We start from the raw sequence: 19,030 nt of genomic DNA on the forward strand, positions 1-19,030 counted from the left end.
TTCTTTCAACTGAGCTTTCAAGAAGTTAATGCAGCATTTTTGCTTTAATCTTCTGATAGAGAGAGCCTGTTTTCTGTCAAAATTTTAATCTGTGAAAAGGGAGTGGATTCCAGTTCAGGGAGTAACAGAAGAGAATACCCTGCCTTTGTGATCTCTGCCAACTCTGTCTTCACATTTCCACTGCTCAACATTTTCAGATGTCTTGAATGGGGAGAATTGTTTCCAGTTACCTAAGAGGCCTTCAACTCACGATGCAATGATCCAATAGATTAATGCTCTGACCTATTAGGGAACTCTATTCTGAGAAGGTAGGCATTACATTTCTTATCCTATGAAGAAAATGATACTGAGCTCTGTTTAAAGACCTGTAAGGCATATTCAGTTCACCACTTCATGAGAGTTTTGTTGGCTCTGCAGCTGAATAAGTTTGGTGCTATCCTTTCAAACTAATTTTTCTTTCTGAATAGGTAGGCAGCTATTTGTGGCTAGTCTGCCCAATCAGGATTTTCTACAGTTTTTCAACCCATTGGTAAATTTTTTAAAAGTATAAAGATTATCACTCCTATATATATTGGCGTGCCAGCTGGACGTTCACATTTTCGTGTGAAAAACACCGTATGAGTCCCAGTTCCAGAACTGGTTAAATCTCTAACCCATACCAGCATTAACTATTTCTGTGTAGAGAATATGTAAAGGTTGAGCTCTATCCTCTTTCCTGAAGGTGGAGCTCTTAACACAGGGCTGGGACAGTAAAAAGCCACTGCGTAATGCCCAGAGCAAGCTACCAAAGTGTATGCAGGATTCCATAGGCAAAAAGACCACTGCATCACCTTAAATTCAGAAACGAGATGTGAAGGGGAGCTTTCAGTTCTGAAAATAATTTGAACTTCACAGTTCATGGACAAAAGGAAACGTGGACAGCAGGTTGACTTTTACTCATTTGCTTCTTTGTGTGTGTGTCTTCTGGTTCAGTTTGGTTTTACTGATGGAAGAGTAACAGTGATTGAGCATTGCTGCACCAAGTATAATAGAGAAGGCCATACAGAAGGATGCTACTATTAATGTAACAGTAGAGTGAAGCTCCACTAAAGGTTCGTATTTTTTGCTTTTCCTATAAAATCAAAGCAAAAGGAGATGAAGTTAAAAGACAAAGCGCTGAAACAGATGCCCCAGAACCAAACAGCTCAAGTTCATCTCCTCTGCATTTAAAGTTCAGTCATACTGGACCACAGTCCAGACAGAAAGCTTGGCACCTTTAACTTTTAATCAAACTTTTTTTTAATTAAGGGATTTTAATATTCTTAGTTTATCTTCACTAATTACCTTCACTTCTTCCCCAAGCAGATGGTATGTAGAGACCTTCTGAAAGCTCTTTTTCTACAGACCAACGCAGCTGAGACAATTTCAGTGTCCTTTAGGGCTAATTCTATACCCAATGCCGTGTGTGACTGGTACTGGGCCACAGAAGTGAGATGTGCCCAGGTTTGCATGTTTTCTTCGGGTTGGTTGCTTTGTTTGCTTCTGGTTTTATTAGGTACCTGGGGGACACACACAGGTTACAGCAGAGGCTGTTTCAGGGAGCAGGCGCCCTGTTAGCAGAACATGCATCCTTCCCAAAGCGCCCTACACCAGCTTGTCGTTCAGGGACAGCCTGCTGCGAGCGCCCTGCCCCCCTTCTCCGCTCCAGCTGGTTAGCGCCACAACCGCGTGAATTCAGCAAGAGCTGGTTCCAAACCCAGCCTTGTGAATCCCGAGCGCACCCAGCCGGCCTTCTGGAAGGTCTGAGCGAGGGGACCCGTGGGGTTTTGCGGAACCACGCGCCAGCGCTGGCTGCCCGCGCCGCTGGCTGGGGAAAGGCTCCTGTGCTGGGGAGGGCACGGCAGAACATCTGCTCTTCAGAGGTAACACTGCGCCAGCGGGCCCCCTACGCCCCTCTCTGGAGGGGGAGAGCCCTCTTCCGAGGGGCGGCAGGAGCTCCGCGCAGCCGATGGGGAAATGGGGCGTTCGTGCGTTAAGGCCGCAGCCCCTGACAGGCAGGGCGCGCCTGTGAGGGCAGAGCCGCCAGCGCGGCTGCGGCGCTGCGACAGCCGTACAGCTCCTGCGGGGTCTCCGCCGCTCCCCGGCAGGGGCTGGGCCTCGCTCCGCTCTGCCCCGCCCCGCGCCCGCAGTGACGCTCTCAGCCGGCGCCCGGCGGGAGCTCCGGTGCGGCGGCGCTCCCCTCTCCCAGCCATGTTCCCTTCGGCTCCCGCCTCCCCGCGGACCCCCGGTGGGTCGGCCCGCAGGAACCTCGGCAGCGCCGCTCCCAGCCCGCTCTCCCGCCCGGGCGGCAGGAAGAATCTGCCCGTCGTGGCGGCAGCCAGCTCCCCGGTGCTGTTCTCCCCGGTGGCGCGCAGGAGCGGCTCCCTGTCCGCCCGGTGAGTCGAGTCCCGGCCGCTCCGCCCGGCCGGGCCGCGCCGCGCAGGGGTGACGGGGTACGGGGCGGCTTTTCCCGCCGGGCTGTTGCCTCGGCCCCGCCCCTCCCGGCGCCCTCCGAGGCGGGACCGGGACTCCCCGTGCTCCCGCCCGCCTCGGGCCGCGCCGCTGAGGTCTTGAGGGGGCGTTCCCCTCTCCCTTCCCGTTTCGGAGCGAAACCCCGCTCCTTCCGTTGTCGCGGCTCCCTTGCGGGGGCCGCCGCCCCTCGTGCAGCCGCCTCTCCCGCCGCGGGGCCGCACGGGGCGTGCGGAGGTGCTCCCGATGCTCTTCCGCAGCCACCCTTGCGCAGGAGGCTGACAGCCGGCCCCGGCACCCCCTCCCTCGTTCCTTGCGCGGGGAAGGCCTGTTATACGCGGTTAGGTTACTGGTGCTGCCGGCCTGGCCAGGCTCGCTCTTTGCTGAAGTAGCAGCTGTTGAGAGAGCTGGTAGGAAGCTGGGATGGTGATAAAGGGGAGCAAAAGAAAGATAGCATAATAATAAACAAAAAAAGCCAAGTGTTTGTTATCTGAACCTTTTCCAGTGGTCAGTAGATCTGGTAAGACATACTTCTGTATGAGCCTGGTGAGAGGGCTTTGCCTGAAGCCCCTGCTTCAGCTGCGTTAGAAGTTCTAAGAACAGACCTCATCTCTCTTTGCAGTCTCTGCCTTGGTTTTATGGTCTAAAACCAGCTTAGGTTATGACAGTGCTGTTATCTAAATCGCTTTGACTGTTTGTTTATCTGTTGGGATGTATTATAAGATGCTCTGTACCCCTGGTTATCCTCAGTGTCTATAAATATGTAAAGGGTGAGTGACAGGAGGACAGAGCCAGGCCCTTCTCAGTCATGGCCAGCGATAGGACAAGGGGCAGTGGGTGCCTCTCAGAACCTCAGGAGGTTCCGTGTCAACATAAGGAAGACCTTGGTAACTGAGAGGTTGGCAGAGCACTGGGACAGGCTGCCCAGGGGGGTTGTGGAGTCTCCTCTGGAGACATTCACAACCCACCTGGACACATTCCTGTATGTCCTAGTCTAGGTGATCCTGCTGGGGGGCAGGGAGTGGGGTAGGTTGGACTAGATGTTCTTTTGAGGGCCCTTCCAACCCCTGGAGTTCTGTGAATCTTTTTGACTCTCTGTTGAGGTCTCCTGGTGTTGTGGATAGCTTTGTGCTCTAGACAACCAGATTGTAAGGATATTGAATGATGATTTTGTTACTGGAGGAGAGACTTGCGATGGGGTGTGTGTGTGTGCATGTTTTAAAATCAGTTCTTTAAAAAATAAAGGGATTTGATGGCAGTGAGCAAGGAGGCCACCGAATGGCTGCTTTAGATGGTGCTCCCAGACAGAGTGTGTTTATTTTACATAAACCAATTTCGCCACATCTATTCTAAACAGATACTGATGAGGTGAACATCTGTTGAAACTGTTGGAGAAACAACTGTCAGGTACCTATAACTTTCTCTTTGGTTTCAGAGCAACACCCACCAGAGTCATCCAGCATCCCTCGGCAGGCGAGACCATTAACTATGATGTTAAGGCTTATGGATCCTCTCTGCCTGTCAAGGTTATGGAAGCCCTGAAAAAGGCTGATGGTAAGAACTGATTTTATCAGTTATTTTCCTCATGAAAACTGGCAGGTGAGAAAGGTGTTAACATGTTGTTGGTGCAATTTAAATGCTGACTTTGCAGAGGATGCTGAAATGTTTGTGGCTTAGTTTGAAAGCAACTTTTTAAGGGTTTTATGTTTATATAAGTGTAATTGTAACAATACCTACATGAGTCTGTGTAAATGTCCTTCAGCTGCTGTCTTAACAATATATCCTGTAATCTAAAGTTATGAAGACAGTCAGTAGTAGTTTTTTAGTAACTTTTGCTTGTTAATTCTTTCTCATCCTTTTCACTTGTTTGGAATCTCTTGTTTCCTTGTGTGGTGGTTTAGCCCTGGCTGGAGGCCAGATGCCCACCAAAGTCAGTCTGTTACTCCCCTTCTTAGTTGGACAGGGGAGAAAATACATATTAAGAGGCTCAGGAGTCAAAATAAGGACAGGGAGAGATCATTCTGTCAGCAATGACATGGGCAAAACACACTCAACACATGGTGAAGGAAAGAAAACTGCCAAATTTATTACACTACACTACAAAGAACAGTAAAACCAGAGTCGGAAGCGTGACCAGATCTTAAAACAAATGCAACCAGATCTGAAAACACTTTCCCCCCACCACTCCCTTCTTAGCAGACTTTAGTCAGGATTATGCTCCCTTCTTCCCCCCTGCTCGCAGTACAGGGGGGGCAGGGACTGGGGAAAATGGGGTTCTTGGTAGCACCTTCCCCCCACCCCTCCATTCTAAGCAGACTTCCCTTTAGCCATGATCTTGCTCCCTTCTTCCCCCTGCTCACAGCACAGGAGGGCAGCGACTGGGAGATGGGGGCTTTGGTCAGTCCCTTGCAAGTTGGTTCCCTTCTTGGCTGGGTGGGGCGGGGGCATTCATTCCAGACCCTCCCCCTGCTGCACCGGGGGGTCTCACCCACAGGAGACAGTCCTCCATGAACTTCTCCAAAATGAGTCCTTCCCCACAGGGCTTTATCTCTTTATCACAGTGTCTCTCAGTCCCAGTCCTCCACAGGGTCACCAGCCTCCCACAGCAAACCTGTTCCGGTGCAAATCTCTCTCTCACTCATCTCTGTGTCTCTGTTTCTCCTCATGGCTGCAAGTGCTGGCAGGGGTTTTGGTCCAACGTAGGGTCACAGCATCTCCTTTATGTCTCCACCTGCTCCATCCAGCGTGGAGCCCCTCCAGGGGCTGCAGGTGGGGTCTCGGCCTTTCCCATGGGTTTCTCCAAGGGCTGCAGGGGCATCTTTCTCTCCGGCACCTGGGCCACCTCCTCCCCCGCCCTTTCCCGGCCTTGGTGTCTGCACAGCTCGTTACATCTTCTCGCTCCCTTCTCCAGTGGCAAAATGCAGCTGCTGCCGGGTTGTTTTCTCCTGCATGTGGTTCTCAGAGGCGCTCAACTATCTCTTGGCCTTGGATTGTTTCCACTTTGGGGCTGCGGAGAATTCCAGCAGCTCCTCACAGCAGCCACTTTCTGCACCCCCGTTCTCTCCCAGCACCCAGCCATGCAAAACTGCGACACCTTCAGTGGATGTTCTAATTGTATTTTTTATTTATTTTTAAACCATGTTTATTATCACTTCTAAATCCCCCAGTGAAACCAACCTTTCCTGGAGCTCAAGGAATGAGTGTCCTAAGCAATTTTTCTCTGATTTCTTTTCCTAATAGGTATGAGGGAACAAAACATTTATCCTTCATAGCTTTGCAAGTGCTCAGCAGTTTTGAAGATTATTTTTGTCTTCTGTAAAATGAAAAGCACGGCAGTCCTAGAAGATATTTCCATCACTCATAAACTAGGCATTTGTCAAATGTATTTTTAAACTATATGGAAATCTTAATGTGGAATTTAATTTTGATAGAAAAGATGCTATTCTCATATGCAAACAAAAGTTCATTGGTTTTAAGGTTAGTCTGCAGTGTCTTAAAATCTTAATGCATTGAAATTACTCTGTGTGTAGCTGATGACCCGCTGAGCGTTCAAGTGGATGAAAGTGGATGGGCCTGGCTAGTCCATAAGGAGAGGCTGATTATTTGGAAGATTGGTCAGTCGCCAGTTGCTAAGGTATTTGAAAGATCAAGATGGGAAAAAAATTACATGTTTGTATTATGCTGGTTAAAATATTCAGTTGCCTTGGTTAAAGCAGGGGTGTTTTTTTAATAAATTTGAATTAATCTGTTTTCCCTCAATAATAACATCGTTGCTACAACATTGTACTAACAACAGTAACTGAAGTTCAGGCTTCTGAGAGATGTTAACTATTTATATTCATTTCTTCATTTTTGTCAACTTAACACCAAAGTAATTTTTTTGTGGTTTAATGTGTCTCTTATTTTAGATAGTCTTGATTAAAGTTTGTTTTAGTAGTTGGAAACTAACCGATACGTTACAGATCGGTTTAGATAATTCTGTCACTGCTTTTCAGCTTGTCAAAACTAGCTGCCTAGGTTCAGGTGTGCTGCAGGTATTTTTTTCATCCAGGTTTCTTACATCAGGAACTGTTATTTAGGTTTGGGTTTGTTGTTTTTTTTTTTTTCCTCTGGGCAGTGTTTCAGTGTGTAGAAAGTCTGGTCAGAAGAACCCCATAGTCACAAAATCAGGGGAGTGTATGTTAATTATACAGATTCTGTGCTTACAGTGGACAGTAGGGTATAGACATTCTGGTACTTGCAGAGATTTTTCAAGATACTAATTTTTTTTCTGGCTGATTTAACTTTTCAGGAGGGGAGGAGTGTTTACCCTCTCTATTCTGTTAGCACCTAGTGAGCTTTCTCAAGCACAGTTTACTTTTGTTTCGCTGCCTTGTTAGTATATTGTGTTAAGGAATGTCTGGGTAACTGTACCTGCAAAAGAATTAGTTCAGAATTGTCATGTTATGACAACATTTGGGGGGGGAGGGGTGAAAGGGGAAGCCACCAAAGCAAAATAAGAAGTTATGCTTGAAAATGTACAAATAGGTGTGTTTTTCGGTGTGGTCACCACAAGCAGCTAAATGTCCTGTGACATTCTTTTGGTTCCCCTATCTAGTCTCTGGGCTGGCTGAAAAAGAATTTTTAGCAGGGTCCAAAAGTCTAAAGATTGTGGCAGAGGAATAAGTTCTTTCAGTCTCATATCTATACTGACATTTCTTTCTTATTTAGTTGTCTCTGTGCAAGGAACTGCAGCTGCCACCCAGTGACTTCCAGTGGAGCTCTAGTTTAGCCGCTATATCTTGTCTCAGTTCCTTGGGTGAAGCGCCGTCTCTGCAGGTGATCACTTTTAAATCCTAGTGTTTAAAAATGCTTTTAGAGTAACTGAATATATATTGTATTTTATCAAGTATTTGAAAACTGCATTTGGTGTTGTAATATCTGTTAAAAGGTTCAGGATTGTTTGTCTCTTTCAAACTATTGCAAACTAACTTCTCTAGACCTTTGGAGTGAACACCATTTACATGTTACAGGATCAGATTAAGTTATAGTTTCCCTAAGGGTCGCTTGGCATACTTTCACAAACAAAACGGCAGTACTCTAAGAAGTACTGTGTTGATAATACAATCTTGTATGCAGTGTGAGCTGGTGCAGTTTCTTTGTTAAATTGTAGTTCCATAGTAGCTTACACCTCTTGGCATGTGGGATTTTCCCTGGGCTCTTTTCTGTCTTGTAGCCATAACTTTTGTTTGCGTTTCAACAGCAGACCCTGAGTTTTCAGGAACAAGAACTAGTAGAAAATACCATTAGCAAAATGAGCACGTTGCCTGTGTGTGTTCAGTTACACCACAGAGCCATTTCGCAGTTCAGCTCTAGGCTTGTCAGTGTGCAGCCATGTGTACTTACTACCTGTTTGGGCACTTGCACCCACGTTCTTGATAGGTAAGGTGTTTTGGTTAAAGCTGTGTGATGATGCTGATGCATGTTCTGTTACCTGCTTTCTCTCTTCAAGTCCCTGGCAATAATGGTGGCCACCAGCGAAGGGTCCGTGCGCTACTGGCCCAGTCTGGCACACGAAGGTTCCTATACAGAGACTTTCACAGATTTTGGAGGTTCTCTGTGCAGCTTCCTAACTGCAGTAAAGGTACAGTACAGCATGATGTATATCAGAACTCTGCCTTACTTCATATGTTAGAAATGGAAAAGCATGTTCCACGTTATCAGTCCTAAACCTAAACAGTTTATTCTCTCTGCAGCCTTCAGACCCTTAGCGGTTTGTTTGGTGGGGTTGTTTAATGGTTGTACATCTAACAGACTTTTCAGTCCCTATGACATACACACTTTGATCAGTTTTTGGATTAAGGGCACCTTTTTTGTTGTTTTTATTGCCTTGGTGGTAGCGGGCACGAAGGCAGTGTCCATGTCTGCAAGTAGTGAAAGGCAGTAGCTGAGAACCTATAAAGTAAAAAGGTTGAGTTGTGATGGGATCCAGCAGGTATCACGTGGGGTCTCTCAGATGGTTGGTTCAGAAACAGGCTCTTGGCTCTTGCACCCATTAGGAGAAGCAAGGCTTCCACTGACAGAAGTCTCCAGCTCCTAAATGAGGTATATAAGCACCTACACTGGAGTGCATGTTTTGCATGTATTTTTCATCACTGGGGTTGCAGAAGATTTTGGTTCTGTTGTTAAGCTAAAATGGAGTTTCATGGATAAGAATGCCATGCAGTGATAAGAACATGACTCTGCCAGTGCCAAGCACCAGTCTGACATTTCACTTCATGCTAATGTTTATTCTAATCTCCTTTAAAAAAATCTCAAGCCCCACCAGAAAACTATTTCTGTCTTTGTATCTGCATATTGTTTTATTTCCTGGTCTGACACTAGCATTGTGACATCTTGTCTCATTTATACTTTCACTAATGAGCTGTTAATTGTTTTTAATTACCTACCCCAGTCTTTTTTGACACAACTAGATGGAAGATTTGTTATGCAGGTCATTTAGGTTAGTGTCTGTAGAATAGGATGCTAATTTAAAAAAAAAAGCTATAGTAGGCTTAAATCTTCAAGATTGAAATGCAGACATGGAAGTTGAATGTTAATTCCTAATTCAACATATGAATATTGCATGTAGTAGTGCCTGCAGAAATTGATTAAATATGTTTTCTCATATATTTCCAAAACTTGGTTTAAAATTAAAGTATGCTGTGAGCTGTACTCTGCACTAATTCAAGCCTAGAGAATAATGTGGAAAAACTGGTTTAAACAGTCTTCTTATGTGATTATTTTTTTAAAAAATTGTTTAGCTCTTGAGTATTGTGAATGTCATGTGCATTGTTTTTGTTTAGTGTTTGCCCTTACAAGATGAAATAAAGAATTTTTATCTTACAGAATTATTTTAGGACTATGACTTTAATTTTTTTTTAAATATAGTTGCTATTTCTTTTTGCTAGGGAGGAAGCTTTATTTTATCATCCTCCAGAGGCCAACTAGTTCGATTGATACCAGATAATTCTGGCAAGATTCATCAGCATGCCCTGCCACAGGGTCAGGGCATGTTTTCTGGAATTGGTAGAAAGGTTTCTTCTCTTCTGGGTATATTGTCTCCTGGACACGATGCTGTGGTAAGTTTGAAAAACCTTCATATAGTAAACTGCTTTAACTTCTCCCTATAACTTCCAGCCACAGTGTTTAAGAAAGTTAGTTGTACGATGACAAAAAAAGGAGAAGACCCAACTTGTTCTTGTTCTTATATTTCTTTGAAATTTGGAAGACAGACAGAAACCAAATACATCTGGATGCTGAATAAAAGGAGACTTCCTGGGAACGCACAGTGATTGGAAAGATGTCTTGCCTCTTTCTAGAAATAGCCTTATTATTACTTGAAGAAGCTAACAGTAACCTGCAATTTTACTTTTCTGATTTAGGGTTGCCAAGGGTTGGTGATTGGGTTGAGCTTTGTCAATAAATTCCATGGAAGTTACAAAAAGTTTGAGAAACATACTTGCTGTAGATGCTATTGTATCTATAAAATGAGACTCCTCCTGGGGATAACATTCTCGTCTTGTAATGTAACTTGTGTAGGCTGCTCAAGGAAGCAATTTTTTTTTATATGTGGACTGAGAGTGGTGTGGATAATTGTATCCAAGTGTTACGGCTGTGCTTCAGTCTTTTGAGGGTTGTTTCTTTGTTTGTTTTAAATGCAGATTTCAAGTGTTCTTTGGGATAGAGAGAGATCCAGCTTTTATATGCTGACAAGTTCCAATCTAAACAAATGGGAGATTGATGATTCATCAGAACGTTTTATTCTTAGTTGGGATATCAACAGGATCCTGAAAGAACATATTACAGATGCAATTTGGGTAAGAGCCCCCTCACCTGGTAAAGGCTTTGTGTGTTTGTTTAGCAGCCTATTTATATGTTGCTATATAGTGTATATGCATTTGATGTCCCCTCCCTGGCAGTGCTCAAGGCCAGGCTAGATGGGGCTTTGGGCAGCCTGGGCTAGTGGAGGGTGTCCTTGCCCATGGCAAGGGGTTTGAACTAGATGGGCTTTGAGGTCCCTTCCAGCTCAGATTATTCCATAGTTCTATGATATTGTTGATGGCTTGTGCCAAATGGTTCCTGGCACCTCCATTGAACTTGCCATGTATACGACTTTGATAGTAACAGACAGGTGTATAACACCTGGAGGTTGATACATCATCAAACATGTATGAGGTCCTTTCCTGTTCTGTGATTCTATAGTAAGTCAGATGTATTGATTTGATTTTTTTAAGGGTTCTGAAAGTAACTATGAAGATACTAAAGGAGAAGTAAATATACAGTACATGGATTTGCAGCAGAATCGGTAAGGAAGTACACTTGTGTCTGGTAAGACATTAATGAGATAAATGTGTTCTCTTTTCTTGCAAACACTTTCCCTAAAGTAATCGCAATTTAATTATGCTTGAGTGCCACTCAAGCATATGCAATAAGCACATCATGTTAGATAACCCTGTTATAATGATATCTTATATTTCATGCTCTCTTTACCTCTGTGTGGTGGTTTGGCCCTGTCTGGAGGCCAGATGCCCACCAAAGTCAGTCTATTATTCTCCTCCTTAGTTGGAGAGGGGAGAAAATGCATATTAAGAGGCTCAGGAGTCAAAATAAGGACAGGGGGAGATCATCCTGTCATCAAATGACATGGGCCAAACAGACTCAACACATAGTGAAGGAAAGAAAACTGCCTAATTTATTACACTACACTACAAAGAACAGTGAAAACCGGAGTCGGAAGCGTGACCAGATCTTAAAACAGACGTAACCAGATCTTAAAACACTTTCCCCACACCATTCCCTTCTTAGCAGACTTTAGTCAGGATTTTGCTCCCCTCTTTCCCCCCGCTCACAGCACAGGGGGCAGGGACTGGGGAAGATGGGGTTCTCAGTTACTTCTTCATGAGCTGTTTTCCTTTGCCAGATCTTAAAACACCTCTAACCTTGCCCCCTGCTCCATTTTAAGCAGACTTCATTCTAGTCATGATTTCACTCCCTTCTTCCCCTTGCTCGCAGTACAGGAGGGCAGGGACTGGGAGATGGGGGCTTCGGTCAGTCCCTTGCAAGTTGGTTTCCTTCTCCAACGTGAGTCCTTTCCCACAGGGCTTTATCTCTTTGTCCCAGTGCCTCTCAGTCCCAGTCCTCCACAGGGTCACCAGCTTCCCCCAGCAAACCTGTTCTGATGCAAAACTCTCTTTCTCTCATCTCTGTGTCTCTGATTCTCCTCATGGCTGCAAGTTCTGGCAGGGGCTTATCCCAACATCGGGTCACAGCATCTTCCCTGTGTCTCCACCTGCTCCATCCAGCGTGGAGACCCTCCACGGGCTGCAGGTGGGGTCTCAGCCTTTTCCATGGGTTTCTCCACGGGCTGCAGGGGCATCTTTCTCTCCGGCACCTGGGCCGCCTTCTCCCCCGCCCTTCTCCGGCCTTGGTGTCTGCACAGCTCGTTCCATCTTCTCGCTCCCTTCTCTGGTGGCAAAATGCAGCTGCTGCCGGCTTGTTTTCTCCTACATGTGGTTCTCAGAGGCGCTCGACTGTCTCTTGGCCTTGGATTGTTTACACTTTGGGGCCGTGGAGAATTCCAGCAGCTCCTCACAGCAGCCACTTTTTGCAGCCCCGTTCTCTCCCAGCACCTAACCATGCAAAACTCCTTTCCCTTTTTTTAGTGTCATTTTACCAGGTTTGGGGGTTCATTTTGTCTTGGTTTTATAAGGGCAGCAAGTAACTGATTGTAACTTGTTGCTGCAAATGCAGGGAATTCAGTATCTCTTGCATTTAAGGTAATTACATAAAATCACAACTGCCTTGGTTCACTTTTGTACTGCAATATGAATACTGTTTATAAAACAGCTTGAAAGAGCAAGCAGTGCAATCTTTCTTTAAATGTGATTCCTCTTAAACTTTTAAATTTTTTTGTGATTGGTAGAATTTGAGTGAGTAAAATACGTGATGATCATCTTTCTCTGGTGTGATATCTGTTGTCGAATAGTGATGGACTGGTGGTACTTGCTGCAGCATGGCATCCTGGAGATAGTCCCTGTCTTGTCTACTACACTCTGATAACAGTAGAAGATAAAGGCTACCAGATGTCTGATGATGTTGTCGTGGAGGTGACACAGTATAATCCATCTTTTCAGGTATGGAAACAAAAGCTCTAAAACCAAGTTAAGAAATCAGAGTGAGAATATTCCTGTAGATAAATCAGCCATCAGATTTTTATCTAAAGTAAAATCAAGTTCTCTGTCTTAAGGTTGTTACTGGAATCACAGAATCACAAGGTTGGAAAAGACCTTTAAGATCATCAAGTCCAACCGTTCCTGTCCTATGCTAAACCATATCCCTAAGTAGCTCATCTACCCTAATTGTAGGCAATGATAAGGTCCCCTCATCCTCCACTTCTCTAAGCTAAACATCCACAGCTCCCTCAGCTGCTCCTTGTAAGACTTGCCCTCCAGCCCCTTCACCAGCCTGGTTGCCCTTCTCTGGACTCACTTGAGGACCTCAATGTCTTTCATGTGGTGAGGACCTCAGAATTGGACACAGTACTCCATGTGTGGCCTCACTATTTTTGAGACAAGCCAGGATGCTGTTGGCGTTCCTGGCTACCTGAGCACACTGCTGGCTCATATTCAGTCAGCAAAGTATGTGTACTGGCATCCTCTCATGTTTAAGAGTAACTGTAGAAAAGTTCATGCTTTACACTTTAAAGTATATTAAAAAGCCTCCATAATAAAAATCTAAACTGATTGTTGCTGGTTTATCTTAATTTTTGTCCTATCTGTGAAAGTTTCTGCAGAGTAATTTATTGTATATTCATGCAGTCCATTTAGAGCAGATCTCAGACTCTTGTAGCAGAACAAGGAATCGAGACCCATGTTTTGGTCCTCCTTGGACAGCTGGCTTGCTGGGAGGGGAGGACACATTGGTGGTCCTTAGCCTACCTCAGCATTACCTCATCTGCGCTTCTGGAAGTGTCAGCTTGGACATTAAATTTCTTCAGTAAACTTCCAGCCTTCCCCCACTCCCCCCTGCCTGTAATGGCATCTTAAAATTGAATCTTAAGCTGAGAATGTGAAAACTGCACACTGATGATCTGTTACTTCTCTCTCCAAGTGAAATCAGGAAGGTTTTAATATATAAGGAAGAGGGGGAGGGAAAAGAACACAGAATCTTAAGTTTTAGGGCAAATTAAAAGTTGCTTGAGTTTTTAGGTTAGAAACAATATCTATATCTTCCTGTATTAAAACAAATTCAGGTAACTCAACCTTTAAAATGTTAGATGTTTGTTTAAAGTTTTGATTATGTATGTGATGTTGTTCGTATGTGATGCTTTCAGTCAGAAGAGGAAGTGCTGTGCTGTCTGGTAGTCCCAGATTACTTTAGCCATGCTGCTTACCTCTATAAGGAAGATGAAGTGTTTGCTTGTTCCACGGGAACTGGAAAAGTTTCTTTGCCCCAGGAGAAAATCATATTTGGCATACAAGGTAACATGCAGGGGAAAACTAAATCCCATTTTCTTCATACTAACTGAACATTTTTGCAGTATTCAGATTTCTCAGAAAGCGAATCATATTTAAGCTCCTTTTTCTCTTTAAGTCTTTCAATTTGGAAGTTTCTCTTGAGTGTATGGGGAAAGTGCTGACATGACATCCAGTATTGTTCTTGCTTACTCTGCGCTGGTTTGGGTAAAAGTGAAATAAATCCCCACTCCTGGTATGTGCAAGGGTGTGGGCAGTTTATATGGGGGGGATGTGTGTGTGTCTTTTTTTTTCCCCTTCTTTCACCATTCTCTCTGGATTATTTTCTTTTAAATTAACTTTGTGTCAAGATTGAGCCTAAAACTGATACTAGGTGCTTGCATCAGTTGTCTTTAAGTATGTCATCCTTGACCTTCAGAGGTGTTTTCAAGCAGGATGTGCACATTGGTCATTTGGTAGAATTTGAATCATCTGAATCTTGGCTTTTTTAAAAACTTGCACTATCTGCATCTTGAGTAGCAAAATGGTGTCCATAATTTCTCTAAGTCAGGTGCAGTTTTTAATTATTCTTGGTTAGTTCATGACAAAACTTAATTGTCTGTGAAACCAATGTTGTTGCTAAATTGGCATTTATGTGCATGTTTTTCTTTTGTCCCTCTTGTCTTAGGAGATAGCATTCTAGGAGCAGGTTCCTGTACCAGCCTCCCCATCTTCTTTACCAAAAAAAGTGGACTTATCACCATCTTAACCAGGGAAAGCATTTCTGTGCTTCCTGAAGACCTTGAAGATTCTCTGTCCTCTTCTGTTGCTGCACCAAGAAGTGAGGTAATGGTTGTTTATTTGACTGGTTGAAAATTGAGGGTAGAAATAAAATGTCTTTCTGGTAGTTTTGAATTGTCACTGGGGAAATCTAGCTTGTTTGAGTTTCAAAGGGTTTTTTAATAGAGAATCAAACACTTGTAATGAAGGCTGTTTTCAAAACCCCAAAATTTTTACATCATCTGCCAGTTTGGGTAACTTTTATTTTCCTTTCCTTTGAAGTCAGGATTTCTCTGAAATTTGTATTTTTTTTCATGTAGATGTATTACTACTGTATGTCACTAGGCCTGATATAACAGTACTGCTAAGACTCAGATTTTGTTACCACTTTTTGGTCAGGATTGTTTCTTCAGTCCTTTGTGCATGCAAGAGACTTTTTTCTTATCACGCTGCAGAAAGCTTGGAGACCACACTGAGAAGGGCTGTATAGTGGCTGAATATTGTTTCTCTTGTATATATTTTTCATATGGTCTTATAAAAATGTTAAAGTATCTTCATTGTTACTTTGTGCAATGCACGTTTATTAGGCTTTTATTTACATCAGACATGTTCTGTTTAAAATGTGTGTGCCCTGGAGATGTCCCTGGACTCAGAGGGAAGAACAGAGCAGTTGTTGCAATATAAATCAGAGAATATTTCTATGGGGTAGTAGTGAGCTGTTAGGTAGTCAGTTATTAACTAGTATTTTATTTCAGTGGAAGACCTTAGTGGTGATTGCTCAGATGGAACTATAGTTCTCTTACTGAACTAATCTCTGGTTAGATTTGTGTGCACATATGTGAGTTGGGTTGTTTTTGGGGGGTGATAGTACTCATTAATCCCTTTTTAAATTCTGTCAAAACTGTTGGTTTTGAATGTTAAGATATTTGTTACCATACAAAGTTTGACTGGTAAAATAAGTTCACATAAGTTCCTTTCTCATGAATTTTATTAAAATGCTGGAGGTCAGGCCACTGTGTGACTTTAATTGTAATGCATCCTGTGGGCTTATGTTTGGCTTAATAAACACAACTGCTTCTAGTGGCATTTTTCTTTTAAATATATGTTGTTGGTACTTAGAAACATTGTTTTCATTTCATAATGAAGTCTGACATTTGTCTTTCAGCTGAAGCTTTGTCTTTGCATTTTCAGAGCCCTACATTTGACCCAACAGGCAGGCTGGAAATGATAGCTCAAGAAGATAAGACTAAGTTACTGAAAGCTGCTTTTCTACAGTACTGCAGGTAGAAACTGCATTTGATTTTGAGGGGTTTTTTATTTGCTGTTGTTGAAGGCACTCTGATATTTGAGTAAAATATTATCTTGGTAAAGCTACTTTTGTGCTGTTTTAATAAAATGTTATTTTAGTGATAGATGAACGTCTTCCATAGGAAGTGTTAGATAGCAATGGCTTGTCCAGCTGGCCAAGCTGTTGATGGGAGGCTGATTAATGGAAGATTTGGAATATTCCAGTTTTTAAAAGTATAGTTTGTTTCAGTAAACTTGCTGTGATTTCACACACTGATGTTTTTTATTTCAAGATATCTTGGTTATCTGAATATTCAAACTGAAAGTCTCATAAAAAATAGACATATTTTGAAAAACCAATAATAATAGATTCAAGCTATCCCTTCTTGGTTGGAATACTGTAATTTTTAGTCACAAATTCAAATCAGTGCTTCTTGTGCGTGTTGATTACCCCATACATAGAGTTCTTCAGTACGATGTCATATGTGGGAAGTTTAAGTGTTTGGGTGCTTCTTGCTCTTTTTTCCACATTGACATGAACAGAATAGGTTTCTCTGAAACTGGGAAATAGGAATAATGCATTATGTTTCCTGAAGCATTTTTCTGAGAGCTTTTAATCAGTTGCCATTTGTGGGAGTAATTACATGTACTCTTAATAGGATTTTAGAGCAAGCAATTAACTACCGGAGACATCCAGACTTAACTCTGTATGATGAATATTTTCTCTTAAGTAACAGGGATAATGAAACAAAAAGTAACTTGAAACACTTCCTGGCTTGTGCTTTTTTGTCTTATATATTGTGCAGCCTACAAGCTTTAAAAGAATTGGAATACCTTTTATCCATAGACTCAGGGTGCTTTTTACCCATAATTAAAGATAGCCCAAACAATCCATGATGTTTTTAATGTCAAGTACTTCTTTAAAAAGCATATTAGAAGATCCTGAGAATTGAGTGGTTCTTATTCCTATAATCCTATCTATTGTTGTTATTTCACATGCTTTGTGTTTCTTTCAGGAAGGATATAGTCAATGCACAGAGCATGGTAGTTGAGATCTTCCCAAGTAATGCAGATCTGGATTCTGATGCTGAACTGGATAAGGCAGTGACACAGATCAGTGTGGACTTAATGGACGACTACCCTGCCTCTGATCCAAGATGGGCTGAATCTGTACCTGAAGGTAAACAGAATGTGGGGAGGTGGTGTTGGGGGTGTGTTGGGGCTTTTCTATTGGTTGGTGTGACGGGGTTATTCTAGGTGAAAAACTGTCTTTTGTTCTCCTAGATAAAATTGTAATGTAAGATTTGCAAAAAAAGGCAGATGTGTTCCTTGCTCTCTTCCACCACTAGATGTATTTCCAGAAGGGCTAAAAGATGCATCCTCTGGGACTGCCAGATAAGCTTGCAGTCTGCTGTGGGTAGTTCTTGGCTTCCTGTGGTATGCACAAACAGCAAAGAAAACATTTCTCAGGAGGGTAGTCCATGCAGGGAGCAGGTGGTGTCACTTGGGTGACTCCACGATGCCTTGGATAGATGTAAATTATTTTCCATAAGTAGATATGTTGAGAGAGAGGTGATTTGCTCATGCTTAGGCCTTTGTCAGTGTGGCTGCACAGCTTCTGGTAGGCTTGGATTCACTTGGTAGAGTGAGCTCCTACCCCTCTGGGGTGTTGGTATTTGAGTTTGGAAGAGGACTAGAGCAATTTACTTTGGAGTATTTGTTGTACATAAGAGTAACACAGACACATTTTCAGCAAGAAACTTCTTTGTTGGTGTTTCCCTGTCTTATGAACAGTGTTAATTGGAAACGTCCCCCAGGACCCTCTCTGGGTGGCAGTTGCCAGTTACTGAGCGAAGACTTACTTGTAAAGTTTCATACTGTAAATAGTTACAGATGGCTGACTTCCTGCTGTCATTTCTGCATGGCAGCCAGTTAGAAATTGTTAGGCATCAGAACTTTAATATTTTCTGAATCAACTTGATTTTAATGCAGCACCTCATCTGCATTTGTTCCTGGCTAAAGCAAGAAGTGAAAATTGATAGCTTCCTGGAAATAGTCTTGCTAATTTTGCTCATAGTGATAGCTCTTCTGAGGTTTTGTGCCTTAGTCTTTTGATTTAAAGCACATGTAGACTGTACAGAAATTCTGAAATGGAAAAATAACTTGGCCTCTGGACTACTCTGCTGAGGTGAGATACTGGTGAGGATACTCATGAAGAAGCTTCCATCGTCCTTACTGACTCCTTTAAGGACCTTACTGTCTGGATGGAAATCTTAGCTGGCTGTTCAGATGCAAGCTTGTGTGAGGAAGAAGAAAAGCAGACCAGTGCTGGGCACCCACTTAGGCTGTGCAGTGGAATTGTGAAGGCAATGCAAGGTCAATTTCGGTCTGAGTGCCTGCTACCACATTATTGTGTAGTAGCTGTGGTCATAAATTTAGCAATAGCTGGTCTGTGATGAAGACAAAAATGGGAATCTGAATTGTGCTAAAACTTGAATAAGCTAATGAGCTGCTATTTTAGCTGTGTAATGAATTGAGTGCTTCAGAATAATTACTGAGAGACAAGTATCTCAGCTGTACTGCGGTACTTGTGTTCTTCTGAAGGCTTTGCTTCAGCTGTGATAGAGTTCAAAAACCACGTCAAAAACAGCCTGATCAGCAATATACAAATGTGTCAGCACATATTTTGAAAAGTGCTGGTGCAGTAACACTATATATAGAAATGTATAGTAATATGTTTATCTCAGAGGGAAAAAAAAGTAGTTATTAAATAAACTAATTAATCAGGTGGTCTGATCCAACATTTTTTTTCCCCTCTTATTAGAAGCAGCTGGTTTCAGCAACACATCTCTCATTCTTCTTCATCAGCTAGAGGATAAGACAAAAGCACATTCCTTCTTCGTTGAGTTTCTTCACCAGGTAAAATTCTACTGTTCTTCTGGCATCGGCAACAGAAGAGTATTTTTGTCTTAAAATAACTCTTTTAGAACACTGTTTAAAGT

The 19,030-nt window shown here is 43.1% G+C and overlaps 1 protein-coding gene across 1 annotated transcript in view; it reads left to right on the plus strand.

The window, feature by feature from the left end:
- Positions 1-2,194: 2,194 nt before the first annotated feature.
- Positions 2,195-19,030, plus strand: part of NUP133 (nucleoporin 133) — a 33,185-nt gene continuing 16,349 nt past the window's right edge. The window contains exons 1-14 of the mRNA XM_084260976.1: positions 2,195-2,414; positions 3,923-4,041; positions 6,018-6,121; positions 7,198-7,305; positions 7,979-8,110; positions 9,417-9,587; positions 10,170-10,325; positions 10,743-10,813; positions 12,494-12,641; positions 13,841-13,988; positions 14,650-14,807; positions 15,933-16,024; positions 17,045-17,208; positions 18,853-18,947. Coding sequence (XP_084117102.1) covers positions 2,230-2,414; positions 3,923-4,041; positions 6,018-6,121; positions 7,198-7,305; positions 7,979-8,110; positions 9,417-9,587; positions 10,170-10,325; positions 10,743-10,813; positions 12,494-12,641; positions 13,841-13,988; positions 14,650-14,807; positions 15,933-16,024; positions 17,045-17,208; positions 18,853-18,947 — 1,851 coding nt within the window. The 5' untranslated portion in view covers positions 2,195-2,229. The remainder of the gene's footprint in view (positions 2,415-3,922; positions 4,042-6,017; positions 6,122-7,197; positions 7,306-7,978; positions 8,111-9,416; positions 9,588-10,169; positions 10,326-10,742; positions 10,814-12,493; positions 12,642-13,840; positions 13,989-14,649; positions 14,808-15,932; positions 16,025-17,044; positions 17,209-18,852; positions 18,948-19,030) is intronic.

The sequence above is a fragment of the Gallinula chloropus genome, assembly GCF_964237585.1.
Source record: "Gallinula chloropus genome assembly, chromosome: 3".
NCBI lineage: Eukaryota > Metazoa > Chordata > Aves > Gruiformes > Rallidae > Gallinula > Gallinula chloropus.